Raw genomic sequence first — 12,982 nt, forward strand, 5'->3', positions numbered from 1 at the left:
AAAATTTGCTGATATATAGCACTTAAATATATTTTTAAACAAATGGAGAAAGGCAATTTCTCTCAAAGAAATGACAATATTTTCACAAAACACAAGCATTCAACTAATATTTACATAAATAAACAAGATATGTGAAAGTATTAATCAGTAAATTAGCTATATGAAAAGATGAAAAATGCATTTTAAAATAGAAGAACCATATAATGAGATGAAATTATATAGCATTTGGTATAATTATTAACAATCATATAGTTTACCTGATAACATCCACTCCCCCAGTCTGGGTAACTCAGCTTCCTCTCACACTTTTCCATGACAAATGCTGATTTCTGAAGTAGACAAACTGAATGAGGTCCATACTTTTCAACACCATAGTTTTTAAAAAGATCTGAAGCAAACCAAAAAAGATTTTCTTAAAAATTTACTTGTGGCTCAAAGAACAAGAAATTGAAGCATTCCTTTCTTTTTTTTTTTTTTTTTAATGAATTCTTCTTTTTTTTTTTTTTAATTTTTTGTTTATTGCAGTAACATTGGTTTATAACATTGTAAAAATTTCAGGTGTACATCATTGTACTTCTATTTCTGCATAGATTACATCATGTTCACCACCAAAATACTAATTACAACCCATCACCACACACATGTACCGAATTATCCCTTTCACCCTCCTCCCTCCCCCCTTCCCCTCTGGTAACCACCAATTCAATCTCTGTCCCTATGTGTTTGTTTATTGTTGTTATTATCTACTACTTAATGAAGGAAATCATACGGTATTTGACCTTCTCCCTCTGACTTATTTCACTTTGCATTATACCCTCAATGTCCATCCATGTTGTCACAAATGGCTGGATTTCATCGTTTCTTATGGCTGAGTAGTATTCCATTGTGTATATATACTACAGCTTCTTTATCCATTCGTCCCTTGATGGGCACTTAGGTTGCTTCCAAGTCTTGGCTATTGTGAATAACGCTGCAATGAACACAGGGGTGCATGTACCTTTGCAAATTGGTGTTTTCAAGTTCTTTGGATAAATACCCAACAGTGGAATAGCTGGATCATATGGTAGTTCTATCCTTGATTTTTTGAGAAATCTCCATACTGTTTTCCATAGTGGCTGCACCAGTTTGCATTCCCACCAGCAGTGTATGAGAGTTCCCTTCTCTCCACATCCTCTCCAACACATGTTGTTTCCTGTCTTGTTAATTATAGCCATTCTGACGGGCGTGAGGTGATATCTCATTGTAGTTTTGATTTGCATTTCCCTGATAGTTAGTGATTTTGAACATCTTTTCATGTGTCTGTTGGCCATCTGTATATCTTCTTTGGAGAAATGTCTGTTCAGGTCTTTTGCCCATTTTTTAATTGGGTTGTTAGCTTTTTTGTTGTTGAGATGCATGAGTTCTTTATATATTTTGGAGATTAAGCCCTTATCAGATGTATGGTTTGCAAATATCTTCTCCCAATTGTTAGGTTGTCTTTTTGTTTTGTTGATGGTTTCCTTTGCTGTGCAGAAGCTTTTTAGTTTGATGTAGTCCCATTTGTTTATTTTTTTTTTTAAAGATTTTTTTATTTATTTATTTTTCCCCCAAAACCCCAGTACATAGTTGTCTGTCATAGCTGCACATCCTTCTAGTTGCTGTATGTGGGATGCGGCCTCAGCATGGCTGGAGGAGTGGTGCCTCGGTGCGCACCCAGGATCCGAACCCGGGCCGCCGGCAGCGGAGAGCACGCACTTAACCGCTAAGCCACGGGGCCGGCCCCTGTTTATTTTTTCTATTGTTTCTCTTGCCCGGTCAGATATGGTGTTTGAAAAGATGTTGCTAAGACCGATGTCAAAGAGCGTACTGCCTATGTTTTCTTCTAGAAGTTTCATAGTTTCAGGTCTTACATTCAAGTCTTTAATCCATTTGGAGTTAATTTTTGTGTATGGTGTAAGGTAAGGGTCTACTTTCATTTTTTTGCATATGGCTATCCAGTTTTCCCAACACCATTTGTTGAAGAGACTTTCTTTTCCCCATTGTATGTTCTTGGCTCCTTTGTCAAAGATTAGCTGTCCATAGATGTGTGGGTTTATTTTTGGGCTTTCGATTCTATTCCATTGATCTGTGTGTCTGTTTTTGTGCCAGTACCATGCTGTTTTGGTTACTATAGCTTTGTAGTATATTTTGAAATCAGGGAGTGTGATGCCTCCAGCTTTGTTCTTTTTTCTCAGGATTCCTTTAGCTATTCGGGGTCTTTTGTTGTTCCATATAAATTTTAGGATTCTTTGTTCTATTTCTGTGAAAAATGTTGTTGGAACTTTGATAGGGATTGCATTGAATCTATAGATGGCTTTAGGAAGTATGGACATCTTAACTATGTTAATTCTTCCAATCCAAGAGCACGGAATATCTTTCCATTTCTTTGTGTCTTCTTCAATTTCTTTCAGAAATGTTTTATAGTTTTCGGTGTACAGATCTTTCACCTCTTTGGTTAAGTTTATTCCTAGGTATTTTATTCTTTTTGTTGCAATTGTAAATGGGATGGTATTTTTAATTTCTCTTTCTGCTACTTCGTTGTTAGTGTACAGAAATGCAACTGATTTTTGTATGTTGATTTTGTATCCTGCAACTTTACCATATTGGTTTATTACTTCTAAAAGTTTTCTGGTGGATTCTTTAGGGTTTTCTATATATAAAATCATGTCATCTGCAAATAGTGACAGTTTCACTTCTTCCTTTCCAATTTGGATCCCTTTTATTTCTTTCTCTTGCCTGATTGCTCTGGCTAGGACTTCCAATACTATGTTAAATAGGAGTGGTAACAGTGGGCATCCTTGTCTGGTTCCTGTTCTTAGAGGGATAGCTTTCAGTTTTTCACCATTGAGGATGATATTAGCTGTGGGTTTCTCATATATGGTCTTTATTTTGTTGAGGTACTTTCCTTCTATACCCATTTTATTCAGAGTTTTTATCATAAATGGATGCTGGATCTTGTCAAATGCTTTCTCTGCATCTATTGAGATGATCATGTGATTTTTGTTCTTCATTTTATTAATGTGGTGTATTACGTTGATTGATTTGCGAATGTTAAACCATCCCTGCATACCTGGAATAAATCCCACTTGATCATGGTGTATAATCTTTTTAACGTATTGTTGTATGCGATTTGCTAGTATTTTGTTGAGGATTTTTGCATCGATGTTCATCAGTGATGTTGGCCTGTAATTTTCTTTTTTTTGTGTTGTCCTTGTCTGGTTTTGGTATCAGGGTAATGTCAGCTTCGTAGAATGAGTTAGGGAGCTTCCCCCCCTCCTCAATTTTTGGAAGAGTTTGAGAAGGATAGGTATTAAGTCTTCTTTGAATGTTTGGTAGAATTCACCAGGGAAGCCGTCTGGTCCTGGACTTTTATTTTTGGGGAGGTTTGTGATTACTGTTTCGATCTCCTTACTGGTGATTGGTCTATTCAAATTCTCTACTTCTTCTTGATCCAGTTTTGGAAGGTTGTATGATTCTAAGAATTTATCCATTTCTTCCAGATTGTCGAATTGGTTGGCATACAGCTTTTCATAGTATTCTCTTATAATCTTTTGTATTTCTGAGGTGTCTGTTGTAACCTCTCCTCTTTCATTTCTGATTTTACTTATTTGTGTCTTCTCTCTTTTTTTCTTGGTCAGTCTAGCTAAAGGTTTGTCAATTTTGTTGATCTTTTCAAAGAACCAGCTCTTGGTTTTATTAATTTTTTCTATTGTTTTTTTGGTCTCTATTTCATTTATTTCTGCTCTGATTTTTATTATTTCCCTTCTTCTACTGATTTTGGGCTTTGTTTGTTCTTCTTTTTCCAGGTCCTTTAGGTGCATTGTTAGGTTGTTTATTTGAGATTTTTCTTGTTTGTTGAGATAGGCCTGTATCGCTATAAACTTCCCTCTTAGAACTGCTTTTGCTGTATCCCATAAATTCTGGCATGTCGTATTTTCATTTTCATTTGTCTCCAGGTATTTTTTGATTTCTTCTTTGATTTCTTCATTAACCCAGTCGTTGTTCAGTAGCATTTTGTTTAATCTCCACGTATTTGTGGCTTTTCTGATTTTCTTCCTATAGTTGATTTCTAGTTTCATACTGTTGTGGTCAGAAAAGATGCTTGGTATTATTTCAATCTTCTTAAATTTATGGAGACTTGTTTTGTGGCCTAATATGTGATCAATCCTGGAGAATGTTCCATGTGCATTTGAAAAGAACGTGTATTCTTCGGTTTTTGGATGGAATGAAGCATTCCTTTCTTATGATTAAAAGTTGCTTTTAACATCAAACATGTTTAATGGAAATTTTCAATGAAAAAAGTCAAGAGAAACAGGGCTCAAAACTCAAACTGGGTTCTCAACAAAGGAATTAGTAGGAGAAAATTATTATATTAGAAACAAGAGATAAAACCAGGCCTAAAGTATCTAAGTTTGATAAATAGAGGAAATGGCACTAAGAACCATCGTCACTCGGGGCCTAGGTAGCAGTAACTTCCCAAGTGACCCATGGTAGGAGGAGGCCAAGTGATTTATGAAGGCTTTTTTGGGGTGTTGCAACTTTTGCAAAACTCTCTTGAATTTTCACTTTATGCCATCTCCTGCAAGTCCATAAATAACATGCTGATCTAGTTTCAGACTAAGCAGAAACCTGCAGAGGTATGAGGTGGACTAAACGACCTCTAAATAGTTAATGGGCAAAGGGATGAGACTCCTAAACCCTAGCAATAATTTGCTCTCTTTACACTTAATACAAGTAAGTTTCATCTTTTGAAAGCAGAGAGCTCAATTAGCCCATTTTGAAATATTACAAAGATAAGTATTTTATTTTATGTCAGTTTTGAAAAATCTTAATTGTATAAGCTAAGAAAGAAAATGTAAAACAGAATAAAACAGAACTCTTTATTTCTTTTATTTTTGAGTATTTCAAAGTCCTTGAAAAACATAGTGGTCAGTGTCAAATATAAAAAGGGGGTCAGCAAACTAGAACCCTTCGCCAAATTTTGAGCACTACCTGTTTTTATAAATAAAGTTTTATTGAAACACAGCCACACTCATTCACTTACATATTGTCTATAACTGCTTTAACACTATAACAGCAGAGTTGAATAGTTGCAGCAGAGACTGTTGTTGATCCACAAAGCCTAAAATATTTACTATCTTGTTCTTTATAAAAAATGTTTGCCAACTCCAGCTCTAAAACAATAAAATGTGCTACTATATCTTTGGCAAACTCATACTTGACAGATCTGTGCATTTCTTTGCTTTAACACAGAACTGCTGAGTAGTTATATCATATGTCTTTAGACATTTATTAAGTAGGTAAGTGATGAAAAACATTACTGTATAAATCCAGTTAAATCTGCCAGGTTTAAGAATAGAAGGAAAAAACACTATGGAAATTTAAAATTTAAATGTCTTAGTCTATAATAAAATATGGAATAAAGGGGGAAAAAAGGACCAGCTTAAAAATTTTGATGACCCCAGAGAAAAAAACTACTTATTGCTCTTTATTAACATATCAAATGTGAGAACATTTTGTTTACAAAGGTGGTTAGTATGAGCTATAATTATTAGTTTTGAATATCCAATTGCCATACTGTTTATTCCTTTGATGATCTGTTCATTTACACGTATTAAAAGAGAATAAATAATATGGCAATACATATTTACTAGCCATGGGAAAATAGTATTATTCTGATATCTGGAGAATGACGTGTTACTTCTAAATCACATAAAATGCACACTCCTCAGGCGAGGAAAAAAATAGGATACCTAATATGATTTAATAAAAAGAGCTCTGCATTGGAGGATCTTGCACTGATACCAATTAAATATATCACTTAGTGTCTCTTCGTTCATCTGTGAAATTCAATAATATCTTCTTTATGTCTCTCATCAGGTTTTTAGAAGAATAAAACAAAATGATAAAAATGAAAATGCTTTGCAAATGAAAAGTGTCATGTAGATATATGGTATTACTAGAAAGCAGTGTGTATGCACACACACACAAGTGTATCTAATAATAGCTAACAATCCTTCTTATATGTCATAGTTCTAAGCACTTACTATATTAATTCATTTAATTCTAACAACAACTCTATGAGAAAGATATTATCATCGCCTTTGTACAGGGGAGGAAATTGAGGCGCAGAGAAGTTACGTTACTTCCAACAGATGGATAGCAGTGGAACAACAACACAAACTCAGTCTGGTCCCAGAGTCTGTGCCTGTCACCACTATTTTATATTGCTGATATGTAATTTAATACGTAAATAACATTTCATTTCACTAGACTACTAACCTGGTTGATTTTCCGATATTCTGCAATCTGAGCTGCGCTGATATTCACCACTTAAATGCCAGCTGAATTCTTGACTGAAAGGGCAGTAGTCAGCAATTTCTACTGAACCACCGTAATAAGGCAAATCTTCTGCAGGTATTCCACTGAGTTCGTCAAAGTACTATAAAAAAAATTATTAGGAAGACAGGAGAGTAAAAACTTTCTGTATAATCCAAACAAAGTCCACAGGCAATTTATAGCAACCTTATAATGCTGTATAACACAAAGAAGATATTAATGTACTTTTCTTCATATGTGGTACAACACAAAGATAGTAATATACTATCTAAGGGGTATTTTGAGGTTGTTATAGTTTTAGAAATAAGCAAGGTAAGTAAATTAGTCTAAGTTTTTTATTAGATGACAACTTTGACTAATGTTTTAAAAGGGTGAATAGGAAGAGTGTTAAGAGTTGACAAACCACAAAACTAATGCACAGAATTAAGATATTTAAATATAATGTACTTCAAGTGTTTTTAGGAGACTTAATTTATATGTTGTTTTGACAAACTTCAAAAAATAAAACTGTGAGAAAATGAATGAGATCATATATATAAAATACTTTGAACACCAAAGGAACAAGGTACCAGATAAATTTTAAAGATTTCACATTTTACACTGCGGGGGATCAGAAGTAGCCACCCCAAAATGTGTCTCTGGCATGAGGATTATTTTGGGCTGGTTACTCTTAAAAACTGCAGACATAGGAAAAGCACTGAAAACCAAGTAAAGGTAGAAGTTATCCTTTGTAAGAGACATTTACATTTGTAAGGGAAATATCTATTTATAAAGGTATCTCCCTCTCCATGCCAGGAAGAAGGCAGGATGACCTTATCTCTAGAAACTCTTATTAATTCAGAAGGCAAGGACTTAAATCTGAACAATAACCTTACTTTTGTTTACTGTGCTTTTCTGGTAATCTCCCATAACTGACTCCCCCCACCCCTAACATCCTCCTTTGTCTTTAGCTGAAGATGGTATTTAAGATGAGAGCCCCCACCATTTTGGTGAGTTGCTCAGTTTTCCTGAGTTCTGCCATTTCTGAGATATCATTTCTGCCTAAAGGTCCTTTGTAAAATGGCAGAGCTGAGGCTGTTTAGAGAGAGCCACTGCAACAAACAACTAAAGGTCAAATCAGAGATTAAGACTGAACATGGGGGACCATTTCCTTCACCTTTTAGATCCCACGAGTCAAACTTTTTCTAAAGCAGAACTTCCAAGCTTTCTAATTAGTTGGATTAGAGTACTTCAGTTATTTTCTTTAAAGAACCTTGTTTTCTGTGTAAATTAGAGGAAATTAAAGACAAAGACTTTGGAAACAATTAGAAAGAAAATACAAACAGTTTAAAAATAGAATAAATAAATATTCTAAATGCCTCTTACCATTACTACAAGGCATTGCTAGATTAATAAATCAATTGCTGTCAATTAGCACACTGGTTATAAAGAAATGGAGGAATTCTTCAGTTTTTTCTAACTTAGAGAAAACAAATGGGGCCTTATAAATTGAAAAACGTAAGAGAATTCACTCTTCTAATTCAAAATGAAGACTTGTTTTTAAAAAGTTGATTCTCAAAATTGTGCCCAAAACAAGTGTTACCTGGTACTCTCGAGGTAAAGGCTTTGGAAACTTCTGCAAATTACACACTGCAACTGCCCTCTGGTCCTGCCTGCAGGTTAGCTGCAATGGATTACTTCTGAGTGTGTCACAGTAAGGGCTCAGCATCTGCCTCCTACACACAAAGATAAACATCATGGCATCAAACTACAGAAAATACTACAGGTCTATTCTAGGGCTTGTCTTTTCCATTACAATTTCAATATGTTTTAATAGCTTAAAACTAATTGCTGAAGCAGGTTATAAACTTATTTTTCAAAGGGTAAAAGAAAATGCTTAAAGTAAATGTGTTACTGCCCAAGGGGTGGGGGGGTCACCTGCCCATCGCAAGACATGCCAATAGTCAAGAGGCAAGAAGGTAGAAGAGAAAGGACTATTTATTACAGCTTGTTAGCAAGAGGGAAGATGGCCGACTAATGTCAGAAAAAAACTATCTTACAGAACAAAGACTAAAGGCCAGTTATATAGGGGGCTGGTCTCTGCGTGGGGCAAGCATCTACTCTCAGGATGGGGCATCCATCTGGTCTCCAGGTAGAGGCAGACATCTACTCTCAGGGTGGGGCATCCATCTGATCTCCGGGTGGAGGCAGACATCTTGTCTTAGCTTCTGGTAGTCTTTTGTTTTATCAGACATGCATCAGAGACTGGAGCAACACCCTATACCCTGATCTTTTAGGGGTCATTGATGATGTCTGTCAGCATAGACTCTCTGCCCAGGGTTCATTGCATTCCTAAGGAACTCAAAAGAACAGAGTTATCGACTTACTGCAGCTGGGAGGGGCCATAAAATCCACAGAGCATGTCAGTTAATCAGAGGTCATTCAAAGTTACAATATGGTTTCCTTTCTACAATATGGCTTCCCTTATGTCAATCTTGTATTGAGCCGGTGTTAGATGTGAAAGATTAATGCTAGACGCATTATAACATTATTTCACTGCTATTAAATAAAATCCTATTTATCTTTCTTCATTTTTGCCAGTAAAATGGAGTTCTGCAGACCTGATTTGCATTTTTAATGACAAATAATGAAATTCCAAATCCTGCCTAAAAATACAAATCTTTATAATTACCAAATGGAGTCTCAGAAAGAGATGGAGATGATGGCCCCTCTGTCTTCCAGCTACAAAGAGTGAAATTTTTTCTACGCCATAAGCTAATTCAAAGAATTTTGTTTGACAATTTGTTAAACTGAAAACATTCACAAGACAATCTTGTTTTCCTGTGCAAAATGAAGATTGTGTGAATATTCATAATTGTTACAACTTGTTCTGTTCTCTGTTAAATCTAATCTTGGAAGTATAATTTGGAAAAAGAGGTCTTGCAATTCTCCAAAGACATCAGAATCTGTTGCATTGTTCTGTAAAGATAACCTTCAAACAAACCTATAATTCTGATTAGTCATCTTGTTGATAATTATAATACAAATTATATTAATGTCACAATAGTAATGTTTTAAAGGAATTTCTAGTATTCCTAAATCCTATTATGACTGGTCTGCCAAACTATAATAGGATCACTGGTATTTTTCCTCTTCCCCCACATGCTTGTTATTAATTTTTTTTTTTTTCCCCCCAAAGCCCCAGTGGGTAGTTGTATGTCGTAGCTGCACATCCTTCTAGTTGCTGTATGTGGGACTCGGCCTCAGGATGAACGGAGAAGTGGTGCCTTGATGCGCACCCGGGATCCGAACCCGGGCCACCAGCATCGCAGCGCGCGCACTTAACCACCAAGCCACAGGGCCAGCCCCCCCCACATGCTTGTTAAGGAAAAGAAGCCTAGGTTAGATTTCTTATTTTAAGGAAGATTGATACTTGCCTCATTTAACTTAACATAGTATAGCAATAAAACATATCTAGGGAATTACAGCTTCTTGAGATAAAATGTGTAAAATACCTACCACAGTCTTTGGTAAACTTGAAGCAGCAGAGTGTAATAGGAAAGCAAAGGTCCTGAAGTCATCACACAGGCTTGGTTTCAAATACCAGCTTCCTTGGTGTTTACTTAACTTTCCTGAGCTTCAACTATAAGCACTCAGTGCCTAGCACATATAAGTTATTCAATAAACGTAATCTCACTGTCCACACCATTTTTATCAACTCTTCATATAAGGTAATTTTATAATTTTCTACGATGAAGTTTCCAATGAATATGACCAGTAGTTCTTACTAAGTCATTTTCTCGATACCATGAAATTCATTTCCTTTTTCTCTAAAACAAAATAGTACATTATATTTACTTTAAATTAATTTAAAAATGAGTTTTGGCTAAATGAATAAAGAGTAATAAGGATGTTAAAAAAATACTGATTTTAAAAATTCCAAAGTTAGAGTTGTTCAAGATTCATGGCTCACAAATGCTATAGCAGCACTACCCAATAGAACTTGCTGCAATGAATCTCCACTGTCCAATACAGTAGATACTAATCATGTAGTGGCTATTAACCACTTGAAATGTGACTAGTGCAACTGAAGAACTGAATTTTAAATTTTACTTTACTTTAATTAATATAAAGCATATAACCACATATGACTAGTGGTACCATACTGGACAGTATAGCTCTAGAGCTGATATTAATGTCAAATAAGCTAGGCAGAGGAGTTTGGTAATTTATCATTTTTAATTGTTTCAAACATAGAAAGAACCTTATTTTTTGTGTGCACAGAATCAAGTGATTCAAATAAGTATGGCTCTCCCTATGCTCTACCATTCCCTTCTCACACCCAGTCACTCAACAATGGAGAAGGAGAGGTATCACAGCTGAAGCTAAGCACCAGCCCCTGTGCTCAAGAAGGGTCATGCTAGAATCTCTAAGGTCACTCAGGGATATAGCCAGGCTGGGCCTATGGTGCTAGAAGTTGGATTCTGTCCTGCAAATACTTCTGGACATCAATGTTTCACAAGTGGGACATTTGAATGCTTATGACAGGGATTAGCAAACTTCAACTCTTGGGTCAAATCCTACACACAACCTCTTTTTTGTCTCTTTGTTTCTCCTACAACCTGTTTTTGTAAATAAAGTATTATTGGAACATGGCCATGCCCATTTGTTTTGTCTATGGCTGCTCTTGACGCACAAAAGTAGAGCTAAGTAGTTGTGACAGAGACTGTACAACCCTCAAAGCCTAAAATATTTACTATTCGGCCCCTTACAGGAAAAATTTACCAACCTCTGGATTACAGTTGAAAGGACAGGAGAGAATTCAGAGGACCAACAGCTTTAGTTTTTAAGAATGGAGCAGAGGAAATTTCCTTCTGTTTTTGGTTTTAGGTGATCCTATAATTGGGACCCAAAGGGGACCAAATAAAATTGCAGCTGTTAAAAGGAAAAAAAAAATCTCTCTAAGCTCTTGCAGCTGCAATGTTAGTTATATACTTCCTTCAACACACTGGAACAGTGGTTCCCAAACTTTGCTGCACATTTAAGTCACCTGGGGATCTCTAAAAAATATACCAGTGCCTGATTCTCACCTCCAGACATTCTGATTTAATTGGTATCAGGTGCAGTGTGGGCATGGCGATTTTTTAAATCTCTCTAAATGATACTAATGCACAGAAGAATTTGGGAACCACTATACTAGCAGATCAAGTTGTAGTGTTGGATTTAACTAGCTGTCCCAAAAGTCACTGCAGGTGATTCCTGCTACTGCTTATAAGCAGCTCTTTTCACAGCAGGGTTATAACCCAGATGTCAGAAAGTGTAAGTAATTTAAACAGCTTTGAGACCTAACCCAGGTGAGAAAGATAAGAATAACATCTTCTACAACACAAGAAGTACCTGTGATTTAGTGGGGAAGGCACTGGACTTGGAGAGAGAAGTTCAAGTCCCAGCTCCATCTCTCATCAACCATATGACCCTGGGCAAGTCATTTGTCTCAACCTTTTTTCTTATCAGTAAAATGAATAACATATTGAAATTTGTGGGACATGGCTAAAGAAATGTTGAGAGGAAAATTTACAGCACTAAATACATACATTAAAAAGATGTAACATCTAAAATAAATAAATCTAGTATCTAGAGAAAGAAGAGAATAATAAACCAAAAACAAGCTTAAGGAAGTCTATAATAAAGATAAAAGCAGAAATCAATGAATTTGAAAACAGAAAAACAACAGAAGACATCAATGAAACAAAAAGATAGTTCTTTTTTTATTGATCAATAAAATTGACAAAACTCTAGCAAAACTGAAAAACAGAGAGAGAAGATGCAAATTATCAATATCAGGAATGAAATGGGATCTCAAGACAGACCCTATAGATACCGAACCAATAATACAGAACTACTATAAACTACTCCGTACACATAAATTTAATAACTTAGACAAAATGGACCAATTCCTCAAAAAACACAAACTACCACAATTCATCCAATATGAAATAGTAATATAAATAGCCCTACAAATATTAAGGAAGTTGAATTAATAATTTTAAAACTCCCAAAAGAGAAATCTCCAGGCCCAGATGGTTTCGCTGGAGAATTCTACCAAACATTTAGAGAAGAATTAACACCAATTGTTAATTCAACAGTCTCTTCCAGAAAATAGAAGAGGAGGGAATACATTCCAATTCATTTTATGAAGCTAGTATTACCCTGATACAAAAAAACAAAGACAGTACAAAAAAGAAACAAAGACTGTACTATATTCCTCACGAACACAGACAGAAAAATCCATAACAAAATATTAGTACATAGAATTCAGCAATATAAAGAATAATTATACACCATCACTAAGTGGGGCTTAGCCCAGTGATGTAAGGCTGGTTTAACATTTGAAAATCAATCAATGTAATCCACTATATTAATAGGCCAAAAAAAAAAAATCACATGATTGTATCAACCAAAGCAGAAAAAGCATCTGACAAAAGTCAACATCTATTCATGATAAAAACTCTCAGAAAAATAGGAATAGAGGGGAACTTTTAATACTTAATGATGAAAGACTGAATGTTTTCCCCCTACCGTGTTCATGGATCAAAAAATTCAATATAGTTAAGATGTCAATTCTCCTCAAATTGATATACAGGTT

At 35.3% G+C, this 12,982-nt stretch overlaps 1 protein-coding gene across 3 annotated transcripts in view; it reads right to left on the bottom strand.

Annotated features, from left to right (window-relative positions):
* Positions 1–12,982, bottom strand: part of LMLN (leishmanolysin like peptidase) — a 107,725-nt gene that overhangs the window by 35,681 nt on the left and 59,062 nt on the right. For all 3 annotated transcript variants that reach the window (XM_087439749.1, XM_087439751.1, XM_004424513.3), the window contains exons 13-15: positions 7,940–8,072; positions 6,301–6,460; positions 258–388 (exon numbers count right to left, since the gene is read on the bottom strand). In XM_087439749.1, the coding sequence (XP_087295875.1) occupies positions 258–388; positions 6,301–6,460; positions 7,940–8,072 (424 nt within the window). The remainder of the gene's footprint in view (positions 1–257; positions 389–6,300; positions 6,461–7,939; positions 8,073–12,982) is intronic.

This window comes from Ceratotherium simum, chromosome 15 (assembly GCF_057802395.1).
Source record: "Ceratotherium simum simum isolate JZ-2026a chromosome 15, ASM5780239v1, whole genome shotgun sequence".
Lineage (NCBI taxonomy): Eukaryota > Metazoa > Chordata > Mammalia > Perissodactyla > Rhinocerotidae > Ceratotherium > Ceratotherium simum.